The sequence below is a fragment of the Pristiophorus japonicus genome, chromosome 4, assembly GCF_044704955.1.
Source record: "Pristiophorus japonicus isolate sPriJap1 chromosome 4, sPriJap1.hap1, whole genome shotgun sequence".
Lineage (NCBI taxonomy): Eukaryota > Metazoa > Chordata > Chondrichthyes > Pristiophoridae > Pristiophorus > Pristiophorus japonicus.
The window spans coordinates 41,975,191-41,998,064 of NC_091980.1; the positions used below are offsets into that span (position 1 = coordinate 41,975,191).

At 45.9% G+C, this 22,874-nt stretch overlaps 1 protein-coding gene across 1 annotated transcript in view; it reads left to right on the forward strand.

The window, feature by feature from the left end:
- The window catches only part of LOC139262883 (septin-8-A-like), a 79,557-nt gene that overhangs the window by 40,648 nt on the left and 16,035 nt on the right, over positions 1-22,874 (forward strand). The window contains exon 2 of the mRNA XM_070878123.1: positions 20,141-20,255. Coding sequence (XP_070734224.1) covers positions 20,141-20,255 — 115 coding nt within the window. The remainder of the gene's footprint in view (positions 1-20,140; positions 20,256-22,874) is intronic.

Here is a 22,874-nt window from a genome sequence, read left to right on the forward strand (position 1 = left end):
GTTCTAGGCGCGGCTCGAAACTTGGGCCCACAGACATCGGAAGGCTTTGAGCCCAGGGAGTGAGGTGCCGATTGGAAGGTTTCTGAAGATTGCAATGAGTGAGGTGGGGTGGAGAGAAAGGGAGAAGTCACGTGTATGAAACACCAAAATTAGTATGCAGGTACAGCAAGTAATCAGGAAGGCAAATGGAATGTTGGCCTTTATTGCAAGGGGGATAGAGTATAAAAGCAGAGAATCCTGCTACAACTGTACAGGGTATTGGTGAGGCCACACCTAGAGTACTGCATACAGTTTTGGTCTCTGTATTTAAGGAAGGATATACTTGCATTGGAGGCTGTTCAGAGAAGGTTCACTTGGTTGATTCCAGAGATGAGGGCGTTGAGATGAGGATAGGTTGAGTAGATTGGACCTATACACATTGGAGTTCAGAAGAATGAGAGGTGATCTTATTGAAACATACAAGATAATGAGGGGGCTCAACAAGGTGGATTCAGAAAGGATATTTCCACTCACAGGAAGCTAAAACTAGGGGACATAGGCCCCAAGTTTCCACATGATTTGCTCCTGATTTTTAGGAGCAACTGGTGGAGAACGGAGTATCTTAGAAATCGGAATTCTCCACATTTAAGTTTCTGCAGTTCTAGTCAGGTAGAACAGTTTCACTTTTGAACAGAATTTTTTTTTCAAAAGGGGGCGTGTCCGGCCACTGACGCCTGATTTGAAAGTTTCCACAGTGAAAACGTACTCCAAACTAACTTAGAATGGAGCAAGTGAAGATTTTTGTAGGCTTGAAAAAACCTTGACTACACATTAAAAAATCAGGCGCAGGTTACAAATTAGGCATCCGGAACAAGGTGGGGGGGGAGGGGGGGAAGGGAAGTCATTACATTCTACAATAAATCCTTAGTTGTACTTATATAAATATTATACAAATAAATCCAACCTGAATAAAAATTTATAAGCAAAGAAAAGATTAAATAAACAATGTTCCTACCTATGTGAAAGTGCTTCAGGCAGGCTTTTCAGGCAGCGGTTTGCCATCGGGACCGACCGACGGCAGGGTGGGGAGGCAGGGAGAAGGCTGCAGGAAGCCTCATTACTTGAGGCAGCCGTTCCCGACGGCAGGGGCGGGAGGCAGGGAGAAGGCTGCAGGAAGCCTCATTACTTGAGGCAGCCGTTCCCGACGGCAGGGAGGGGGAGGCAGGGAGAAGGCTGCAGGAAGCCTCATTACTTGAGGCAGCCGTTTGCCGTCGTGTCTGACCGACGGCAGGGGGAGAAAGTTGCAAGAAGCCTCAGTGCTGATCATGGAAGTGCAATGTGGTTTTATTAAAAAATGTTAAAAATTGAACCGCTACAAAGAATTTGAATAGTCTCAAACAAGTGCATGTGTCCCGTTTATCACAGTCTATCTTTAATTACAGAATGCACTCCCTCACCCTCACACACAGAAATATCAAGAAAATTAAAATACAAGCCTTTGCAAGGGTTCAATAAACAAATTTTCACTTTTTCTGCAGCACTTTTTAAAATGGCCGAGTGCCAATGTTTCCTTCAGACTGCGCGTGCGGGAACGCTCCAACGCGCACGCGCAGGGTTGCCGGCACGAAAAAAACTCATTTAAATTGTACCCGCCCCCTCCTACTTACAAAATCGGCGCGAGTGGTAGGCTCCGCCCCCTGGGCGCCGCGCCAAGCAGACATCAAGCTGCAAAGCGCTCGAGAATAGCGCGTTTTTTTTCAGGCGCCGTTTGTTTTGCCGCGTGTGTAAACTTGGGACCATAGTCTCAGAATAAGGGGTTGCCCATTTAAAACTCAGATGAGGAGAAATTTCTTCTGAAGGTTGTAAATTTATGGAATTCTCTGCCCCAGAGAGCTGTGGAGGCTGGGTCATTGAATATATTTAAGGTAGAAATAGATAGATTTTTGAGGGATAAGGGAGTAAAGGGTTATGGGGAGCGGGCAGGGAAGTAGAGCTGAGTCCATGATCAGATCAACCATGATCTTATTGAATGGCGGAGCAGGCACGAGGGACCAAATGGCCTACTCCTGCTCCCATTTCTTATGTTATTTAAGACTGCAATTAGTTAAGAGGATGGGGGAAAGAGAGAGGAGAAGTCACAAGACCTTGGGTGTGGTCCATCCAAACAGACCTTTGGGAGAGAGAGAGAGAGAGCTGCAAACCTGTGCTGCCTGCTTTCCCGCCATTTTGAGTATCTTTCAAAGTACGGGGGCAATACTGACAATGCCATACCTTGTGCGAGCCTTCTGCATCATGGTGCTATGTAGGAGACAATTGATTCGACGTCAACGAATCAGGAACATCAGAGCCCATAGGGTGCTGGGCAGCAGGTCTTACCCACCTCGGGTCTATTGAGACAGGCATTTGTACCTCCACCTGAGTGATGCAGACTGTATCAGAAGGCTGCGTTTCCGCAAAGAAGTTGTAACTGAGCTCTGAGAGGTGGTCAAAGCAGACCTGCAACCTAGAAGCATCAGTGGACTGCTTTGTCAGTTGAAGTGAAGGTTACAGCTGCATTTTCATTCTGTGCCTCTGGCTCGTTTCAAACTACAACTGGGGATGTGTGCGCCATCTCTCAACATGCAACACATGTCTGCATTCGCCAGGTTACAGCTGCACCGTATGTACGGAGGAATAATTTCATAAAGTCCCCCATGACTGCCCAAGCAATCCATGACAGAGCTGTGGGCTTCTCCAGGATTGTTGGCTTCCCAAAGTTACAGGGCTGCATTGATTGTATCCACATTGCCTTTGGAGGATTCTGAGATGTACAGAACAGAAAAGGCTTCCACTCCATTAATGTACAGTTGGTGTGTGACAACATGCATCATATCATGTCAGTCGATGCAAGATACCCTGGGAGCCCCCCTGATGCATTCATCCTAAGCGACAGCATTTTTTCTGCCATGTTTCAGCAGCAGCAGCCAGAAGGGCAGAGCTGGCTACTGGGAGACAAAGGGTACAGCCTCGCCACCTGGCTCATTGCGCCCCTATGCGTAACCCGGACGGAAGCTGACTGGGAATAGAACATGTCACACATTGCGATGCACAGCACCGTAGAGAGGACCATTGGCATCTTGAAACAGTGTTTCCGATGCCTGGACCATTCCGGAGGCTACTTGCTATATTCCCCTGAGATTGTCGGTCAGTTCACTGTTGTGCGCTGCATGCTGCATAACTTAGCCATCATGAGGCAGCAGCACCTTGTAGTGCAAGACCCAGCTGCAGTGAGAGTGGCTGATAATGATGTGGAAGATGCAGGTGACAAGCAGGAGCTGGAAGAGGAAGAGGACGATGAGGATGAGGAAGCCATGCAAGTGCCTGAGGCCGGAGCACGACGGCAGAGGAGGATGGGCCATCGTGCTCCATTAACAATTGCTCAAGCCTTGCGCCAGCAGCCCATCCGTGAACGCTTTACTGATGCCTGAGGGCTCAGCGACAACTATTCCACATGGACATGTTTATTGTTTGGAGCTGTTCCATAATGTTGTGTTGTGTTAATGGAACAAATAATGGAAATGATTCAGTTTTGATGTAAAATATATTTTATTCAAAAGTTTAACACAGTTCTTTTGTACTTAACTTAACCTTAATAAAATTATTCTTGTATCAAACTTTACTTTAAGATCACTTACAAACTTTTAAACTTGTAAATTTAAATAACTTACAAAAAACGTTTAATTTGAGAACAGTTACAACAGGCAACATCAATAATAATAGCAGCAGCAGCAAAGAAAGGCTGCACCCACCCATCTCTCCTCCACCTTATTCTAAGACCACCCGCTACATTTGGTCTTGGACTCGCCACCGCCCCTGCCCGCAGGCAGAGGCGTAGTGTTTCTGGGCTTGGTACCAAACTTATTCTTTCTAAGATCTCGGGTACTGTGCACCTGTTGAGGGGGTGGGGTGGGTGCGCCAGCAGTAGGCAGCAAGTTGGAGGGCCCAGCTTTGGGCTCTTCAGCGGCTGGTGTGGGGATTGGAGTGGAAGTGACAGTTGATTCTGTCAATGGGCGCAGGGTCTGGGCGTGTTACCTTATTGCAACAGCTAACTCCAACAGGCCATCCCTCATGCACCCTGACAGTGTCTCAACGACCTGCAACATTCCCTCCTTCATGGTCAGTGACAGTGTTTGCACTATCTCTGACATTCCCTCCTTGATGGTCACTGACAGCGCATCAGCTACCTCTTGACATTCCCTCCCTCATGGCCACTATTCCCTCACTGATGGTCCCGGATATCATTCCTATTTCTCGTGTCATTGCTGTTACTTCTCCTGACAGTCCTGCTACCTCATCACTCACCCCACTGATGGTCTCCAGGAGTGATCGGGTAAGGTCAATGCTCTCCGCACTCAATTACATCGTCTGAACCACATCTGTTAGATCCTGCACCTCAGGAGAGTGCAGTCGGGCTCTCCTTCCCTTTCTCCGCACGGGTGTGGCTTGCACCCCACCACTGGGACCCGCAACCTCGGAAAGTGGGACCCTGGGTGTGCCTCGCTGCACCACACCACTGGGACCCACAACCTCGGAAAGTGGGACCCTGGGTGTGCCTCGCTGCACCACACCACTGGGACCCACAACCTCGGAAGGCGGGACCCTGGGTGTGCCTCACTGCACCACACCACTGGGACCCACAACCTCGGAAGGCGGGACCCTGGGTGTGCCTCACTGCACCACACCACTGGGACCCACAACCTCGGAAGGCGGGACTCTGGGTGTGCCTCACTACACCACACCACTGGGACCCACAACCTCGGAAGGCGGGACCCTGGGTGTGCCTCGCTGCACCACACCACTGGGACCCACAACCTCGGAAGGCGGGACTCTGGGTGTGCCTCACTGCACCACACCACTGGGACCCGCAACCTCGGAAGGTGTGAAACCATGGAATGTCAAACCACTAGTCATGGAAGGGGCTGTCACCGCCATGAGCGACACCTTCTCCAAATCAGTACAACAGTGGGAGCTTCATCCAGCGCCATCCCCTCCCCCCACCATGTTCTTGGTCTGGAGGGTTGAATTGGAAGATGTTCTCCTCTTCAAGCTCGTCCACGTCTGAATCTTCTGCATCGTCGGGGTTGACCTCCAGTTCTGCAAAATATAATAGAACAATAATGGTTAGCAGCAGAGGAGGGGGCAGGGTGGGAGGCATGAGTAAGCTCACAGCGCAGGCAGCAGGCTGATTTGAAGGACCATAATGAATTTTCAGGACTTGCCCTCTCCCTCGAGTGTGGGCCCAGCTTGTGCAGTACTGATTGCTTTTCTCCAGGCAGGACCCATCAAAGCAGTGACCCGTTCTTCCTAGTGTGTCAGTGGGTGCAGATGTACTGGGCCTCCTCCTGTTCGAGTTCTTTCCCTTTTATTAAATGCCACCTTCCTCTGCAAAGATGAAAACCTAACTTTTTAAAGAGGGTGTCTTTCTGCTGGGTGGGACATACAGATGGTCACATTTACAATTGCAAATGCATTGAATAAATGAAAATATTACTTACACTAACTACTTGACCAAGGTCCTGCCACTTCTTTTTACACTGGCCTCCAGATCTCGTGGTGTTCACCATTGCACAGTAATTTTCTGCAACTTGATTCCAGCGTTTCTTCTTTTCTTTGGATGGAACTTTTATGTGACCTCTGCTGGTGTCCAGGAGCTCCTGCCATCTGTTCTCAATCACAGTAACTAGTGCCTCCACTTCTTCCTGTAAGAAATTCTTGGTCCTTGCACCGTATTGCAACTTGTATTATGCAGCTCCGATTTTTCCAATGCTCTCACACAGCACTCAACGTTCTCACACACACAACTGGCTCTTTAAAAATGGCCAATTGCCAACTCTGAGCTGTACTGCGCATGCGGGCCCATTGCAACGACGCCAGAAATATAACTTCTCTCCCCCCCCCCCCCCCCCCCGCGCATGCACAGAAGGTGCGGCATAATTTTTCGGTGCAGACAGCAGGCTCCACCCCCCCGAGGCGACTGGACACGCTGCGCGGTGCCAAATTCGAATCATACATCAGGGAAACTTTGGCAAATTATTTCTGGCCTAGAAAAAGGGCGTAACTCCTGTAATACACCAGAAAAAGGCCTTGGGCAAAATTGAGCCCCTTGTCTTTCTGTCTGGGAGTGTCACTGGCTTGAATTCATTCTATGATGGCTTTCCAAGTGCTAACAAACCAGCTGCTTCTACCCAAGCTATATTGAATTAAATTACAATGGTGCATAAAGTATGTTTTACAAATGCTGTGCTGAATAATGGCTATCTTTATTTTCTTCAAAGGAAACAGAGTGTTTTCTTTTATTTTTCTTCTTTTTCTAGTTCGCCTGTACAGGAAATCCTGGCTGAAAAGACAGACTGACAATTAGGGCTTTAGCATTTGCACTCTTGATCCTGATGGTGAACAAGGTCACCCGAGACAACTGATTATGAATTCAGCTTCCTCACTGGCCTGCTGTACTATTTTTATTTTATACTACCCACAGCCTGTAATTCTGCCAACTTTATTACTGCCAACTATATAAGTGCACATGCTACAATGTGCTCCCTTCACATCATAGTGTCCACTCCTCCAACATAAGAGAACCCTTCACTGCAGTTATTGGGCATTTTTTATGGTGTACAGTAATAGCTTAGGATTTATTTTGATGCAAGTACACACCCTTCCTTCTCCTTACCCAACACTAAAGTCAACTCTTAAATAATCTTTTATTCTGTTTAATTCAATGTAATTGAGTTTTGAAATCTCCTGTTCAGTAACTGGCATTTTACAGAAATCTTCAAGATCAAGTGCTCAGATGGTGGCCTGGTGGAGTATAAATATGTGCTATTGTGAAGTAGTAGGATACTAGTTCATGCCTGTGATTTCCTAATCTTGGAGTGGCTCGGGCTAGTTGGGGGAGGAGAAGGAAAGGTTGCATTAAGTGGGTACAAGGATGCAAATGTCAGATCATAACTGGCTGAATGTCTAGTTGTGGAGTAGATTTGGTCGTGGTCTGGGGGCATGTTGCAGCTTCGCATTATTGGCTGAAGGAAGGATGAGTTGGCATACCTGAGGCATAACGAAGAGGGTGGGAAAAAAATAGAAAGGGCTATGGAGAAGAGGGAAAATTTGAATGCTTAGGAGATCGAATCAATTTGTGCTTGGATATTTCACCTTCCAAATACCCCGATTCATATAAATAATGGAAATGCATATTAATTTTGTATTCTAAGCTTTTTTCAATGAGTATCTGCTCATTTATGAAATGGGAAACTGACTGTAATTAGTGTCTCAAGTCAGATCCTATCACAACATTGGTGTGGGCAGGGTTCTCTCAGACAGACGGAGACAGAGACACACGCACACACATTCACCATTTATTCTCAGCAGAGCCTTTGCACAGAATTAAACTAGTTCTCATTTGAAAGCTCAAACATATTGCTGTCTGCACACAGTTCCTCGGATGTTGCGGTTAGCAGTTTGCTTTTGTGCAAAGCAGTATTTCCTTGAGGCTAATGCAAATCAAACAAGGCTTATTCTGAGCCAAAATAAATTGACTTTTAGGTTTAAAGCTTCAAGCTCTAATAGTGTAATCTGAACAGATGCCTGTTATCAGTTTAAACAATTTTAACGCAGTAGTTTTATCCAGGAAGAAATTATTTCTTCAAAAGATATTCCAGAATGATCTTGGTTCTTAAGAACAAGTAACTGACAAAACTATTATTCTGCAGTTGAACCTCACTGGCCTTCCCACATAATAAAAATTCTATCACCATAAATCAAAAGTAATTTGAGATTTTAGAGTAACGTATTAAATATAATTTTTAGATATGTACTTGCTATGTTGAAAATCTTGTAAAAGATGCTTCCAGTGTGTGGGTGTACTGCACAGTGAGCATGAGTTGGTGTTAAGATCATTCTGGAATTCAGTATTCTGTCAAGCTAGTCCTGCTCCTTTTGGCCAGAAGCTGTTGCAAAATGTGCTGGTCTCTGTTGACCGGAGCAGTGCTAATCAGTGTGATTGTACATCGCTATGTTAAACTTAGTCCCCTCTATTGTGGATGTATCCAATTTGCAATGTCCTGTCACAGGATTAAAATGATCATGCTTACTCTCTGAGACTTCAATATTGAAATGGTAAACTAAATTAGATGTGGAGTGTGATCTACTTGAAGAAATTGTGCAGAATATGATTGTGTATGATTTGATATATTTAAAATCCAGATTAGATAATTGTTTTAAATTGGACATCAATTAAGTTTGTCAAACTGAAGCCATCAATTCTATATACATAACAAACAAAGTTGCTTGGACATTTATTTCTAACTGTTTTTTCTTCCTTTTTCCATGGCTACAGCTCTCAAACCTTGGTTGGGTATCTATTGGGTATACTCTGCAGGTGGTTAATGACGCCTGCATCCTGTGACCGCTTAATCTGGTAGCAGTTCTTAAATTTAAAAAAATTAAAAATCTGTACCCTTAGAGATGCAAGTTTTAATCCTTCAACCAAACTTTCAAGACCACAGATCCAATTGTCCGAGTGTTTATAGATTCAAAAGAATGATGAGCTGTTATAGGGTATGCATCAGCACAGCAAACAGGTTTTGGGCACAACTGCATCAGCCATGGCTCAGTGGGTAACACTCTCGCCTCTTAGTCAGAAGATTGTGGGTTCAAGTCTCATTCCAGGGAATTGAGCACAAAAATCTAGGCTGATACTCCAGTGCAACACTGAGGGAGTCCTACACTGTCAAAGGTGCCATCTTTCAGATGAGATGTTAAACTGAGGCCCCGTCTGCTCTCTTTGGTGGACTTAAAAGATCCTATGGCACCATATTAAAGAAAAGCAGGGGAATTATCCCCAATGTTCTGGCCATTATTTTTCCCTCAATCAGCATGACTAAAACAACATTATCTGGTCATTATCACATTGCTGTTTGTGGTAGCATGCCTGTGCGCAAGTTGGCTGCCATGTTTCCTATATTATAACACTAACTACACTTCAAAAAGTACTTCATTGGCTGTAAAGCACTTTGGGATTTGAGTATAGGAGCAGGGAGGTCTTACGGCAGTTGTACAGGGTCTCGGTGAGGCCTCACCGGGAATATTGTGTTCAGTTTTGGTCTCCTAATCTGAGGAAGGACGTTCTTTCTATTGAGGGAGGTGCAGCAAAGGTTTACCTGACTGATTCCAGGGATGGCTGGACTGACATATGAGGAGAGACAGGATCAACTGTGCCTTTATACACTGGAGTTTAGAAGGATGAGAGGGGATCTCATAGAAACGCGTAAGATTCTGATGGGACATAACATAAGAATTAGGAACAGGTGTAGGCCATCTAGCCCCTCGAGCCTGCTCCTCCACTCAACAAGATCATGGCTGATCTGGCCGTGGACTCAGCTCCACTTACCCGCCCGCTCCCCATAACCCTTAATTCCCTTATTGGTTAAAAATCTATTTATCTATGATTTGAATACATTCAATGAGCTAGCCTCAACTGCTTCCCTGGGCAGAGAATTCCACAGATTCACAACCCTCTGGAAGAAGAAATTCCTTCTCAACTCGGTTTTAAATTGGCTCCCCAGTATTTTGAGGCTGTGCCCCCTAGTTCTAGTCTCCCCAACAGTGGAAACAACCTCTCTGCCTCTATCTTGTCTATCCCTTTCATTATTTTAAATGTTTCTATAAGATCACCCCTCATCCTTCTGAACTCCGACGAGTAAAGACCCAGTCTACTCAATCTATCATAAGGTAACCCCCTCATCTCCAGAATCAGCCCACTGAATCGTCTCTGTACCCCCTCGAAAGCTAGTATATCCTTCCTTAAGTAAGGTGACCAAAACTGCACGCAGTACTCCAGGTGCGGCCTCACCAATACCCTGTGCAGTTGCAGCAGGACCTCCCTGCTTTTGTATTCCATCCCTCTCGCAATGAAAGGCCAACATTCCATTCGCCTTCCTGATTACCTGCTGCATCTGCAAACTAACTTTTTGGGATTCATGCACAAGGACCCCCAGGTCCCTCTGCACCGCAGTATGTTGTAACTTCTCCCCATTCAAATAATATTCCCTTTTACTTTTTTTTTCCAAGGTGGATGACCTCACATTTTCAGACATTGTATTCCATCTGCCAAACCTTAGCCCATTCGCTTGACCTATCTAAATCTCTGCAGCCTCTCTGTGTCCTCTACACAACCCGCTTTCCCATTAATCTTTGTGTCATCTGCAAATTTTGTTACATTACACTCTGTCCCCTCTTCCAGGTCATCTGTGTATATTGTAAACAGTTGTGGTCCCAGCACCGATCCCTGTGGCACACCACTGACCACCGATTTCCAACCTGAAAAGGACCCATTTATCCCGACTCTCCGCTTTCTGTTTGCCAGCCAATTCTCGATCCATGCTAATACATTTCCTCTGACTCCGCGTACCTCTATCTTCTGCAGTAACCTTTAGTGTGGCACCTTATCGAATGCCTTTTAGAAATCTAAATACCCCACATTCATCGGTGCACCTCTATCCACCATGCTCGTTATATCCTCAAAGAATTTCAGTAAGTTACTTAAACATGATTTCCCCTTCATGAATCCATGTTGCGTCTGCTTGATTGCACTATTCCTATCTAGATGGCCCGCTATTTCTTCCTTAATGATAGCTTCAAGCATTTTCCCCACTACAGATGTTAAACTAACCGGCCTATAGTTTCCTGCCTTTTGTCTGCCCCCTTTTTTAAACAGAGGCGTTACATTAGCTGCTTTCCAATCCGATGGTACCTTCCCAGAGTCCAGAGAATTTTGGTAGATTATAACTAATGCATCTGCTATAACTTCCGCCATCTCTTTTAAGACCCTGGGATGCATTTCATCAGGACCAGGGGACTTGTCTACCTTGAGATCCATTAGCCTGTCCAGCACTACCCCCCTAGTGATAGTGATTGTCTCAAGGTCCTCCCTTCCCACATTCCTGTGACCAGCAATTTTTGGCATGGTTTTTGTGTCTTCCACTGTGAAGACCGAAGCAAAATAATTATTTCAGGTCTCAGCCATTTCCACATTTCCCATTATTAAATCCCCCTTCTCATCTTCTAAGGGACCAACATTTACTTTCATCACTCTTTTCCTTTTTATATATCGGTAAAAGCTTTTACTATCTTTTTATGTTTTGTGCAAGTTTACTTTCGTAATCTATCTTTCCTTTCTTTATTGCTTTCTTAGTCATTCTTTGCTATCGTTTAAAATTTTCCCAATCTTCTAGTTTCCCACTAACCATGGCCACCTTATACGCATTGGTTTTTAATTTGATACTCTCCTTTATATCCTTGGTTATCCATGGCTGGTTATCCCTTCTCGTACTGCCCTTCTTTTTCACTGGAATATATTTTTGTTGAGCACTATGAAAGAGCTCCTTAAAAGTCCTCCACTGTTCCTCAATTGTGCCACCGTTTAGTCTGCGTTCCCAGTCTACTTTAGCCAACTCTGCCCTCATCCCACTGTAGTCCCCTTTCTTTAAACATAGTACGCTCGTTTGAGACACTACTTCCTCACCCTCAATCTGTATTACAAATTCAACCATACTGTGAACAGAGAGACAGACTATTATCTGAATGGTGACAGATTAGGAAAAGGGGAGGTGCAAAGAGACCTGGGTGTCATGGTACATCAGTCATTGAAGGTTGGCATGCAGGTGCAGCAGGCGGTTAAGAAAGCAAATGGCATGTTGGCCTTCATAGCAAGGGGATTTGAGTACAGGGGCAGGGAGGTGTTGCTACAGTTGTACAGGGCATTGGTGAGGCCACACCTGGAGTATTGTGTACAGTTTTGGTCTCCTAACCTGAGGAAGGACATTCTTGCTATTGAGGGAGTGCAGCGAAGGTTCACCAGACTGATTCCCGGGATGGCGGGACTGACCTATCAAGAAAGACTGGATCAACTGGGCTTGTATTCACTGGTGTTCAGAAGAATGAGAGGGGACCTCATAGAAACATTTAAAATTCTGACGGGGTTAGACAGGTTCGATGCAGGAAGAATGTTCCCAATGTTGGGGAAGTCCAGAACCAGAGGTCACAGTCTAAGGATAAGGGGTAAGCCATTTAGGACCGAGATGCGGAGGAACTTCTTCACCCAGAGAGTGGTGAACCTGTGGAATTCTCTACCACAGAAAGTTGTTGAGGCCAATTCACTAAATATATTCAAAAAGGAGTTGGATGAGGTCCTTACTACTAGGGGGATCAAGGGGTATGGCGAGAAAGTAGGAATGGGGTACTGAAGTTGAATGTTCAGCCATGAACTCATTGAATGGCGGTGCAGGCTAGAAGGGCCGAATGGCCTACTCCTGCACCTATTTTCTATGTTTCTATGTTTTCTATGTGATCACTCATTCCGAGAGGATCTTTTACTGGGAGATCGTTTATTATTCCTGTCTCATTACACAGGACCAGATCTAAGATAGCTTGCTCCCTTGTAGGTTCTGTAACACACTGTTCTAAGAAACAATCCCGTATGCATTCTATGAATTCCTCCTCAAGGCTACGCCGTGCGATTTGATTTGACCAATCGATATGTAGGTTAAAATTCCCCATGATTACTGCTGTTCCTGGGACTGGACAGGTTAGATGTGGGAAGAATGTTCCCGATGTTGGGGAAGTCCAGAACCAGGGGACACAGTCTTCGGATAAAGGGTAGGCCATTTAGGACTGAGATGAGGAGAAACTTCTTCACTCAGAGTTGTTAACCTATGGAATTCCCTGCTGCAGAGAGTTGTTGATGCCAGTTCATTGGATATATTCAAGAGGGAGTTAGATATTGCCCTTACGGCTAAAGAGAAAGCAGGAAAGGGGTACTGAGGGAATGATCAGCCGTGATCTTATTGAATGGTGGTGCAGGCTCGAAGGGCCAAATAGCCTACTCCTGCACCTATTTTCTATGTTTCTATGAGATGTCTGGTGGTCATGAAAGGCACTATAATTTCTTTCTTGCTGCCACATGGTGGCCAGACTGACTTGCTGTGTGATCCAAAGCCTCCCTGTTTCTCAAACTTATTTGCAAAATTTGGCCAGTTCTGGAAAATGTTCAGTGAACGTGGCTGGAGACATGAACTGGAAGACTTTCCTTCGATTAGAACTGTTCTACTTTGTTGTTTTGTTTATTATAATTAGCTGGAGAGGGCTGTGTTTTCTGGGTCTTATTGTACCAGGCTATGTAATAGATGCTTTTGTGATGTTTCAGTCACTAATTATGAAGCAACCATTGTTAAGATTACACACACTGCTCCATTACAACAATTATCCCCATGCTCCAGGCAACAATATTCAGTTTTGGAGGCCGTTGGGCCGCTGGTGACACCTACCTGGTTGGGAAGGGAGTCACTGTTTCTTTTGTGGACTTAGTCTCCAAGAATCCATGGACAGAGGTTGTTGGGCCTTCCAATACTCCCATTGTTGTTCAGATATCCTGCCAATTCTCCATTGGATTTCTATTACTTTTAGTTGAATCCTGGCCTCTTTCAGGTTCCCACCAGCCCACACTCTGCACTCCCTACAACCTCTCTCTATACAAAGTGGAGTTGATCTTTGTGCTGTGGGCATTGGAGACATGCACCTCGGTATAAGTGTACCTGCTTGATAACAGTACTCCTTCAGTTTTTCATCTTGTGCGTGGTCTGTGATGTTTTAAAACCTTAGATCTAAATCCATCTAACTGCCGGTAGGAAAGGAATGATTGAAATGTTTGGTAAGTCATTAGATTGTAATCATAAATAGCATCACTTGTCATTCCCGTAAGCTGACCTCGTATCTCTCGCGATTCGGGGTGTGCCTTTGCCTGACCAATATGTAGGTAAACATGATGAGACCCACTGGTCAAACCGAGAAACTCGTTGCTGTATTCTAGGTATTCACGTACTGCCATGTAATCTTCTCATTTTAGGTAGGTTAAAGAATATACACTCCATCAGACTGAGTTTCAGGCTACACCAAAGTGCCAATTTACTTAATATTAAATAGATCAATTCACAGGACAAGCAGTATTAAATACAGTAGTTGCAAACATTACTAATCCCTGTTAAAACAACAAAGGCTCTTCTATGCTAATTCAGAACTTAAAATTGATCCTTGAAACACAAGACACTCACTTATGTTATGTAATGCTACCATGGAGTCTTTTCAAAGCCCATTAGTTGTACTGGCTTCAACCTGAATTATTGGTTGTCTGCACACGACCCCCAGTAAACCCACAACTAGTGGGCTTTGACTCGCAAAGCTGTTTGTCAAAGGGAGCAGAAAGAATCATAAGCTCCCCTCCTCTCTCAGACCTAACCTTGTCGTTGCCCTGGATACAGCTGTTAATCAAACCCAAAATGAGCTCAGAATGTCAATCACACACTGTTTCTCCCAACCTGTTTGTGAAATCGGTGGCAGCTGGAAATCACATATTGTCCCACCTGCTGTCAAGGAAACTTGACACCTATAAACTCTGCATTTAACAGATGTTAGCATATTAAAACCCTCTTGTTTGTGGCCTGCTCCTGTCAAACATGTATTAATTGTTTCTTGCATCCTAAATCAAATATATCTGGAGCATGAGGAAAGAGCAAGCAGTAACCAGTGTTAACTGCAATATCAGTTGATCCATGCTGGACTGCCCATGTGTGTTTCATGTTGAATGCATACTGCCTGCTTTAGTTTTCGCTGAAAGTTCACAACTCAAACCAATGCTGCTCCTGAGATGTTACCAATTCACTAATTCAAAGGATCTTATTAAACCTTTCAATTACTTCCACGTTCAAGTAATTCACCTGTTTTGAGCATCAACTGATGCACTGCTCTACGGTGTGATGACCTGCAGTGTTATACTGAAATGCGCTGTAACTGATCCAGGATTTCAATGTTTACTGCTTTACTGCTATGTTTTTGCGAGGGTTGGGGTGAATCTAGGTAATAGGTTGGTCTATTGTTCAAGAAGATAGAGTAAGCAGCTCAAAAATAAAGCAATGCTGAGTTTTGGTGAGGCTTCAATTAAAACATTACCCTAAAGGGACAGCATGCACAGTACTGTAAATTCCATAATGTCAAACTCACCGGTTATTCATAGAAGCTTTTACCAAAACAATATTGTGAGGGACCCAGCATCGAAGCACAGACCACACTCGACCAGCTTCATTGGGCGGGCCACATTGTTCACATGCCTGACACAAGACTCCCAAAGCAAGCACTCTACTCAGAACCACTACACGGCAAGCAAGCTCAAGGTGGGCAGAGGAAATGTTTCAAGAACACCCTCAAAGCCTCCTTGATAAAATGCAACATCCCCACCTGTAAAGTCCTTACTCTACAGTCTGAAACCACACGAGGCACATTCTGGGGACAAGGTCACTCTGTGACCTGAACTCTTTATTCACAGGATTCCAAAGACGATGACCCTGCGTGGGACCACCTTTTTTATACCTGTGTGATCAGGTAAGGAGTGCCTCCCACAAGTTCACCCCTTGTGGTCAAGGTGTGCATCTAGGTTGAGTGTATACAGTAATACAGTGGTGTTACATTGTGGTTACATACATGTCATCGCCTCCCCCCACAAAGTCTTATTTAGAATCATAGGTTTAGTCTTTCAGGTGGTCTACGCTCCCTCGTGGAGCGCCGCAGTTGGGGCTCTGGTTGTTGGACACTGACATGAGTTTCTGTCACCTGTGGTGATTCCAGCCTGTCCGGGCTGACCGCAGGGACTGTGTATTCTTCTGATTGCTCTTGTTGCTCGTTCACTGGCGGTGTTGAGCTCCATCTCGTGGTCTTCTTCAGGTTCTTCCGTGTCCATGCTGAACCTTTTTTTTACTTGGTCCAGATGCTTACGGCATATCTGACCATTGTTGAGTTTTACCACGATGACCCTATTCCCCTCTTTGTCAATTACAATGCCCTCAAGCCATTTGGGACCCATGGCATGATTGAGGATGAATACAGGATCATTTATTTCTATACATCTCCCCCTCGCATTACAGTCATGGTACTCGTTTTGCGACTTGCGCTTGCCCTCAACTATGTCGGTCAGGACTGGGTGAATGAGGGACAGCCGAGTTTTGACTGTCCGTTTCATTAGTAGCTCTGCGGGCGGGACCCCCGTGAGCGAGTGCGGTCGGGATCTATAGGCCAGCAGGAGATGTGATAGGTGGCATTGTAGGGAGGGTCCTTGAATCCTGAACATACCTTGCTTAATGATTTGGACCGCATGTTCCACCTGGCCATTGGAGGCCAGCTTGAACGGCACAGTCCTGACATGGTTGATGCCATTGCCCGACATAAACTCTTGGAATTCGTAGCTTGTGAAACATGGGCCATTATCACTAACCAGGATGTCCGGCAAGCCATGGGTTGCAAAGATCGCACGTAGGCTTTCCACGGTGGTGGATGACGTGCATGAATTTCGAATGATGCACTCGATCCATTTCGAGTACGCATCTACCACAATAAGAAACATCTTACCCATGAACGGGCCCGCGTAGTCAACATGAATGCGTGACCATGGCCTGGTGGGCCAGGGCCACGGGCTGAGCGGGGCCTCCCTGGGGGCATTACCCAGCTGGGCACACGTAGAGCACATGCGAACACAGTGTTCCAAGTCTGAATCAATTCCAGGCCACCAAAAGGTGTGACCGGGCAACGGCCTTCATCAACACAATGCCTGGGTGCTCGCTGTGGAGTTCCCTGATCAATGCCTCCCTGCCCTTCTGGGGCAAAACTACCCAGCTGCCCCATAGTAGGCGGTCGGCTTGGATGGAGAGCTCATCCATCTGTCTGTGGAATGGTCTGACCTCCTCAGGGCATGCTCCGTGTGCGGGCGCCCAATCCCCAGTCAGGACACATTTCTTAATCAGGGATAGGAGGGAATTTCTGTTTGTCCAGATTTTGATCTGGCGGGCTGTGATGGGGGAGCCTGCGCTGTCAAAGGCATCGACAGCCATGACCATCTCGGCGCTTTGCTCCGCTGCCCCCTCAGTGGTGGCCAGTGGAAGCCTGCTGAGCGCGTCAGCGCAATTTTCAGTGCCAGGCCAGTGCCGGATGGAGTAGTCATAAGTAGCCAGTGTGAGAGCCCATTGCTGTATGCAAGCTGATGCGTTGGCATTGATAGCCTTGCTGTCTGACAACAGGGATGTTAATGGCTTGTGGTCCGTCTCTAATTCAAACTTCCTACCAAAGAGGTACTGATGCATTTTTTTTACACCATAGACGCATGCAAGCGCTTCCTTCTCGACCATCCCCTATCCCCGTTCTGCTTGAGAGAGCGATCTGGAGGCATAAGCCACAGGTTGTAGTTGACCCTCAGCATTCCCCTGATGCAACACACACCCAACCCCATAGGACACTGCATCACATGTCAGAACCAATTTTTTACAAGGGTTGTACAGGGTCAACAACTTGTTTGAACAAAGTAGGTTTCGCGCCCGATCAAAAGCCCGTTCCTGACAGTCCCCCCAAAACCAATCGCAACCCTTACGCAGGAGCACATGTAGCGGCTCCAACAACGTGCTCAAGTTCGGCAGAAAGTTCCCGAAATGGTTCAGCAGTCCCAGGAATGAACGCAACTCTGATGTGTTGCAGGGCCTGGGTGCTCGTCGAATCACCTCTGTTTTGGATTTGGTGGGCCGAATCCCATCTGCAGCAACCCTCCTGCCCAGAAACTCAACCTCAGGAGCTAGACTTCTTGAGTCGCAGGCCTACCCGGTCCAGTCGGCGTAGCACCTCCTCCAGGTTGTGGAGGTGTTCCTCGGTGCCTCGACCCATGATGAGAATGTCGTCCTGGAATACGATCATTCCAGGAATGGATTTAAGCAGGCTTTCCATGTTTCGTTGAAAAATTGCGGCTGCTGATCGAATGCCAAATGGGCACCTGTTATAGACGAACGGTCCCTTATCAGTAATTTAGATTCGTCGGCCAGTTCCTGGGTCATATAGGCTGAAGTGAGGTCCAACTTGGTGAACAGCTTGCCACCTGCCAGCGTGGCGAAAAAGTCCTCCGCTCTCGGGAGCGGGTATTGATCTTGTAGGGACACCCAATTGATGATGGCCTTGTAGTCCTGACAGAGCCATCCGCTTTTAGGACGGGAACGATGGGGCTCGCCCAGTCGCTGAATTCAACAGGCGAGATGATGCCCTCTCTCAACAGCCGGTCCAATTCGCTCTCTATCTTTTCCCGCATCACATTTAGCACGCTCTGGCTTTGTGGTGCACTGGCCTGGCGTCCGGGGTGATGTGTATCCTTACTTTAGTGCCTTTGAAAGTCCTGACGCCAGGTTGAAATAGTGAATCGAATTGTTGTAGGACTTGTGAGCACGAACTTCGCTCCACAGATGACATTGCGTGAACATCCCCCCCATTTCCAGTTCATCTCGGCTAACCAGCTCCTCCACAACAGTGTGGGACCATTGCCCGGGACAATCCAAAGCGGTAGCCGATTCACTAGCCCATTGTGTGTGACAGCCAACATTGCACTGCCTAGCACCGGAATTATTTCTTTCGTGTAAGTCCGTAATTGTGTGGCAACACGTGCTAATTTGGGTCTGCTGGCTTTAAGTGGCCATAGCTTCTCAAATTGCTGAATGCCCATGAGTGACTGGCTGGCTCCAGTGTCCAGCTCCATGCGTACAGGGATACCGTTTAATAAAACCCTCATCATCATTGGTGGCGCTTTGGTGTATGAACTGTGAATATTCGCCACAAGAACCCGCTGAACCTCGGCGTCCATCGATTTGCCCCAAAGGTCATCCTGCCTCAAAGAACCCTCTTCTGGTCCATCCGCCTCATATATTAGTCTGGTTGCAGACTTCCTGCACATTCGAGCTAAGTGGCCACTGAGATTGCAGTTCCTGCAGACAAACTGTTGAAATCTGCAAGGTCTAGCTGAGTGTTTTCCCCCACATCTCCAGCATGAGTTAAAGTTTCCATTGTTGGGAACAAGGGGACTATGGCCAGGCATTCCGCGCTGACTGTCCCTTTGACTGCTTTTAAGTACCCTATTAGTGGGCCGCATTGTCCACTGTGATGGCGAGAATGTCCGTTCAGCCTGCCATTGTCTGTGTTGAAGTCCTGCTCTGAGGTCTATTGCTTCGGACTGCTCCTGCCTGCCTGCCTGAGTCGCGTTAATGATGTTGACTCCCTGATCCATCGCTGCGTTAGAGGCAGAATTGCGCACGTATATTATTTTCGACTCTTCCTCCCCCACCATGAAAGTTTGAGCCATCAACGCTGCCGCTTCCAAGATCAAATCCTTGGTCTCAATTAATTTACGGAAAAATCCCGCATGACTGATGCCCTCTATAAAGGCGTCTCTGAACTTAGAGGCTGGCCAAACGCCGGAGGTCTGCTCTGTCCTTCATGACGTCGGTGGGTGTAGAATCTGTGTCGGGCCATATGTATGCTACTCGATCAATTTTCTAAGTTCTTCAAAGGTTTTGTCTGCTGGCTTTTCGGGTGTTAGTAAGTCCTTCATGAGCGTGTAAATCTTTGGTCCGCAGCTGGTCAAAAGATGAGCCCTTCACTTGTCGGCTGCTGCATCCCCCAGCCATTTGCTTGTTAGCACTGGAAGGGAGTGGGGATGGGGTCAAGGGGAAACAAAGTTGGCAAATGGCTTTCTCTAGCAAGGAAGAGAACAACTGAGGGCAAGTCACATTGGGAGGTTTTGTGTGTGGCTCAATAGCAGCAGTGGCAGAAAAGAAGCCAATCCCTGGCTTGCCAGACATGGCAGATAACTTTTGTATTCTAGTTATGTGACAGGTTATTACTCTTGTGTCCCAGAAGACACTAGTTGAATTGTAGCCACTGCTAGTGTTCATCTCAGACTTTTCCCGTTGGGAGGTTGCTAGTCTCTGCCAGTTGGGAACAACCACAAGGCGAGGTGGAGAGGATACTGTCAGGAGGGGAGAAATATAAGGAGAAAATAGCACTGCAGAATTATCCAGCCCTCAGTTATGGGGGATTGATGAGCATAGAAGATAGTGCCTAATTGTTTCCATCCATTTATGTTTAGCCTGTGACTGAAGTTGCCCGGCAGAGTAGGTGTATAGGGTGTTGCAGTCTCTTTGTCTAGGATGGATGTGTATCACTAATAAAAGGTGCTTGCTTGATTTCATAATCTATATCATGTTTCTTTCTTTGCAACCAGGCTGCGGAGAAGCGTAACCTTAGCCTTGGTGGTCATGTGGGTTTCGACAGTCTCCCCGATCAATTAGTCAGCAAATCTGTATCGCAAGGCTTCTGTTTCAACATTCTTTGTGTAGGTAAGTATTGCCGTTACATTAAAATTGATATCTTGGCATGGACTGTCATATATACAGTGACTATGCAAGCCTGTCAAATTTCAGTTAGTTGAAATGATCCAGTTATTTTGAGTTTTAAAAATGTAATTGTGACGCTTTTGATGATTCTGTGAGGTAATGTACTTTGGGCGGTTGTCCTGGTTTGGGCTCAGTTAACTGATGCCCAGTAAGGTAGCAGTGAATGGCACTACATGTGGCCTGGGGATGCTGTAGTCAAATAGTGGGGGTGTAATCGGCTTCAGTCCATGCTCCTTGTCACTCTAATGACCCATAGTGAAAATTCAGGCAGCAAATGCCTGTGATTCTTTTAAATGTTGAGTGGTCTACTGTCACTCACTCTCTCTTTCTTTAATTACATGTTAAATTAATTAATTACATAATTAAATGGCAGACCAGTTGAACAAATACTTTGGTTCTGTCTTCACGAAGGAAGAAACAAATAACCTTCCGGAAATACTAGGGGACTGAGGGTCTAGTGAGAAGGAAAGGAGGAACTGAAAGATATCCTTATTAGGTGGGAAATTGTGTGAGGGAAATTGATGGGATTGAAGGCCGATAAATCCCTGGGGCCTGATAGTCTACATCCCAGAGTACTTAAGGAAGTGGCTCTAGAAATAGTGGATGCATTGGTGATCATTTTCCAACAGTCTGTCGACTCTAGATCAGTTCCTATGGACTGGAGGGTACCTAATGTAACACCACTTTTTAAAAAAGGAGGGAGAGAGAAAACGGGTAATTATAGACTGGTTAGCCTGATATCAGTAGTGGGGAAAACGTTGGAATCAATTATTAAAGATGAAATAACAGCGCATTTGGAAAGCAGTGACAGGATCATACCAAGTCAGCATGGATTTATGAAAGGGAAATCATGCTTGACAAATCTTCTAGAATTTTTTGAGGATGTAACTAGTAGAGTGGACAAGGGAGAACCAGTGGATGTGGTGTATTTGGACTTTCAAAAGGCTTTTGACAAGGTCCCACACAAGAGATTGGTGTGCAAAATTAAAGCACATGGTATTGGGGCTAATGTACTCACGTGGATAGAGAACTGGTTGGCAGACAGGAAGCAGAGTGTCGGGATAAATGGGTCCTTTTCAGAATGGCAGGCAGTGACTAGTGGAGTGCCGCAGGGCTCAGTGCTGGGACCTCAGCTATTTACAATATACATTAATGATTTGGATGAAGGAATTGAGTGTAATATTTCCAAGTTTGCAGATGACACTAAACTGGGTGGCAGTGTGAGCTGTGAAGAGGATGCTAAAAGGCTGCAGGGTGACTTGGACAGGTTAGGTGAGTGGGAAAATGCATGGCAGATGCAGTATAATGTGGATAAATGTGAGGTTATCCACTTTGGTGGCAAAAACAGGAAGGCAGAATATTATCTGAATGGCGGCAGATTAGGAAAAGGGGAGGTGCAACAAGACCTGGGTGTCATGGTACATCAGTCATTGAAAGTTGGCATGCAGGTACAGCAGGCGGTGAAGAAGGCAAATGGTATGTTGGCCTTCTTAGCTAGGGGATTTGAGTATAGGAGCAGAGAGGTCTTACTGCAGTTGTACAGGGCCTTGGTGAGGCCTCACCTGGAATATTGTGTTCAGTTTTGGTCTCCTAATCTGAGGAAGGACGTTCTTGCTATTGAGGGAGTGCAGCGAAGGTTCACCACACTGATTCCCAGGATGGCTGGACTGACACATGAGGAGAGACTGGATTGACTGGGCCTTTATTCACTGGAGTTTAGAAGGATGAGAGGGGATCTCATTGAAACATATAAAATTCTGACGGGACTGGACAGGTTAGATGCAGGAAGAATGTTCCCGATGTTGGGGAAGTCCAGAACAAGGGGACGCAGTCTAAGGATAAGGGGTAAGCCATTTAGGACTGAGATGAGCTTCTACACTCGGAGAATTGTTAACCTGTGGAATTCTCTACCGCAGAGAGTTGTTGATGCCAGTTCGTTGGATATATTCAAGAGGGAGTTAGATATGGCCCTCACGGCTAAAGGGATCAAGGGATATGGAGAGAAAGCAGGAAAGGGGCACTGAGATGAATGATGATATTGAATGGTGATGCAGGCTCAAAGTGCCGAATGGCCTACTCCTACACTTATTTTCTATGTTTCTATGTGACCACTTGGGTGAGGTACTGTGTGTGAAATTGTACCCGAGCATCAGTGAAAGTCATCAAAAGCGGAATAACATGCTGGTGAAGATGTCGACCATTTTGATGTGTCGTCCTCTAGCATAGCTCCATGTATTTAAATGAGTGCATGGTCTGTTCAATTTTTTTACTATTGTAAATCACCCCTGACAGCTCTGTGTTTATTCATAAAGGTTTAAATTGTGACAGGTGTCTTTAATTTTATTCAGTGTTGAATATTTGATTTACTGTTCTGGTTTTCACTGATTTAATGTAACCTGATCTAAGGGCATTATAAAATGCATGTAGAGATTTTAAAACAATGTGGAGCTTTACATTTTTAATTATTTAAATATAGGTTGTACTTTTCATCCTTGTTAAGTTGGCTCATTCCCCTCCATCTCTTTCCTCGCTCTCTGACAGTAGTAACTCGTGGTTCCATGC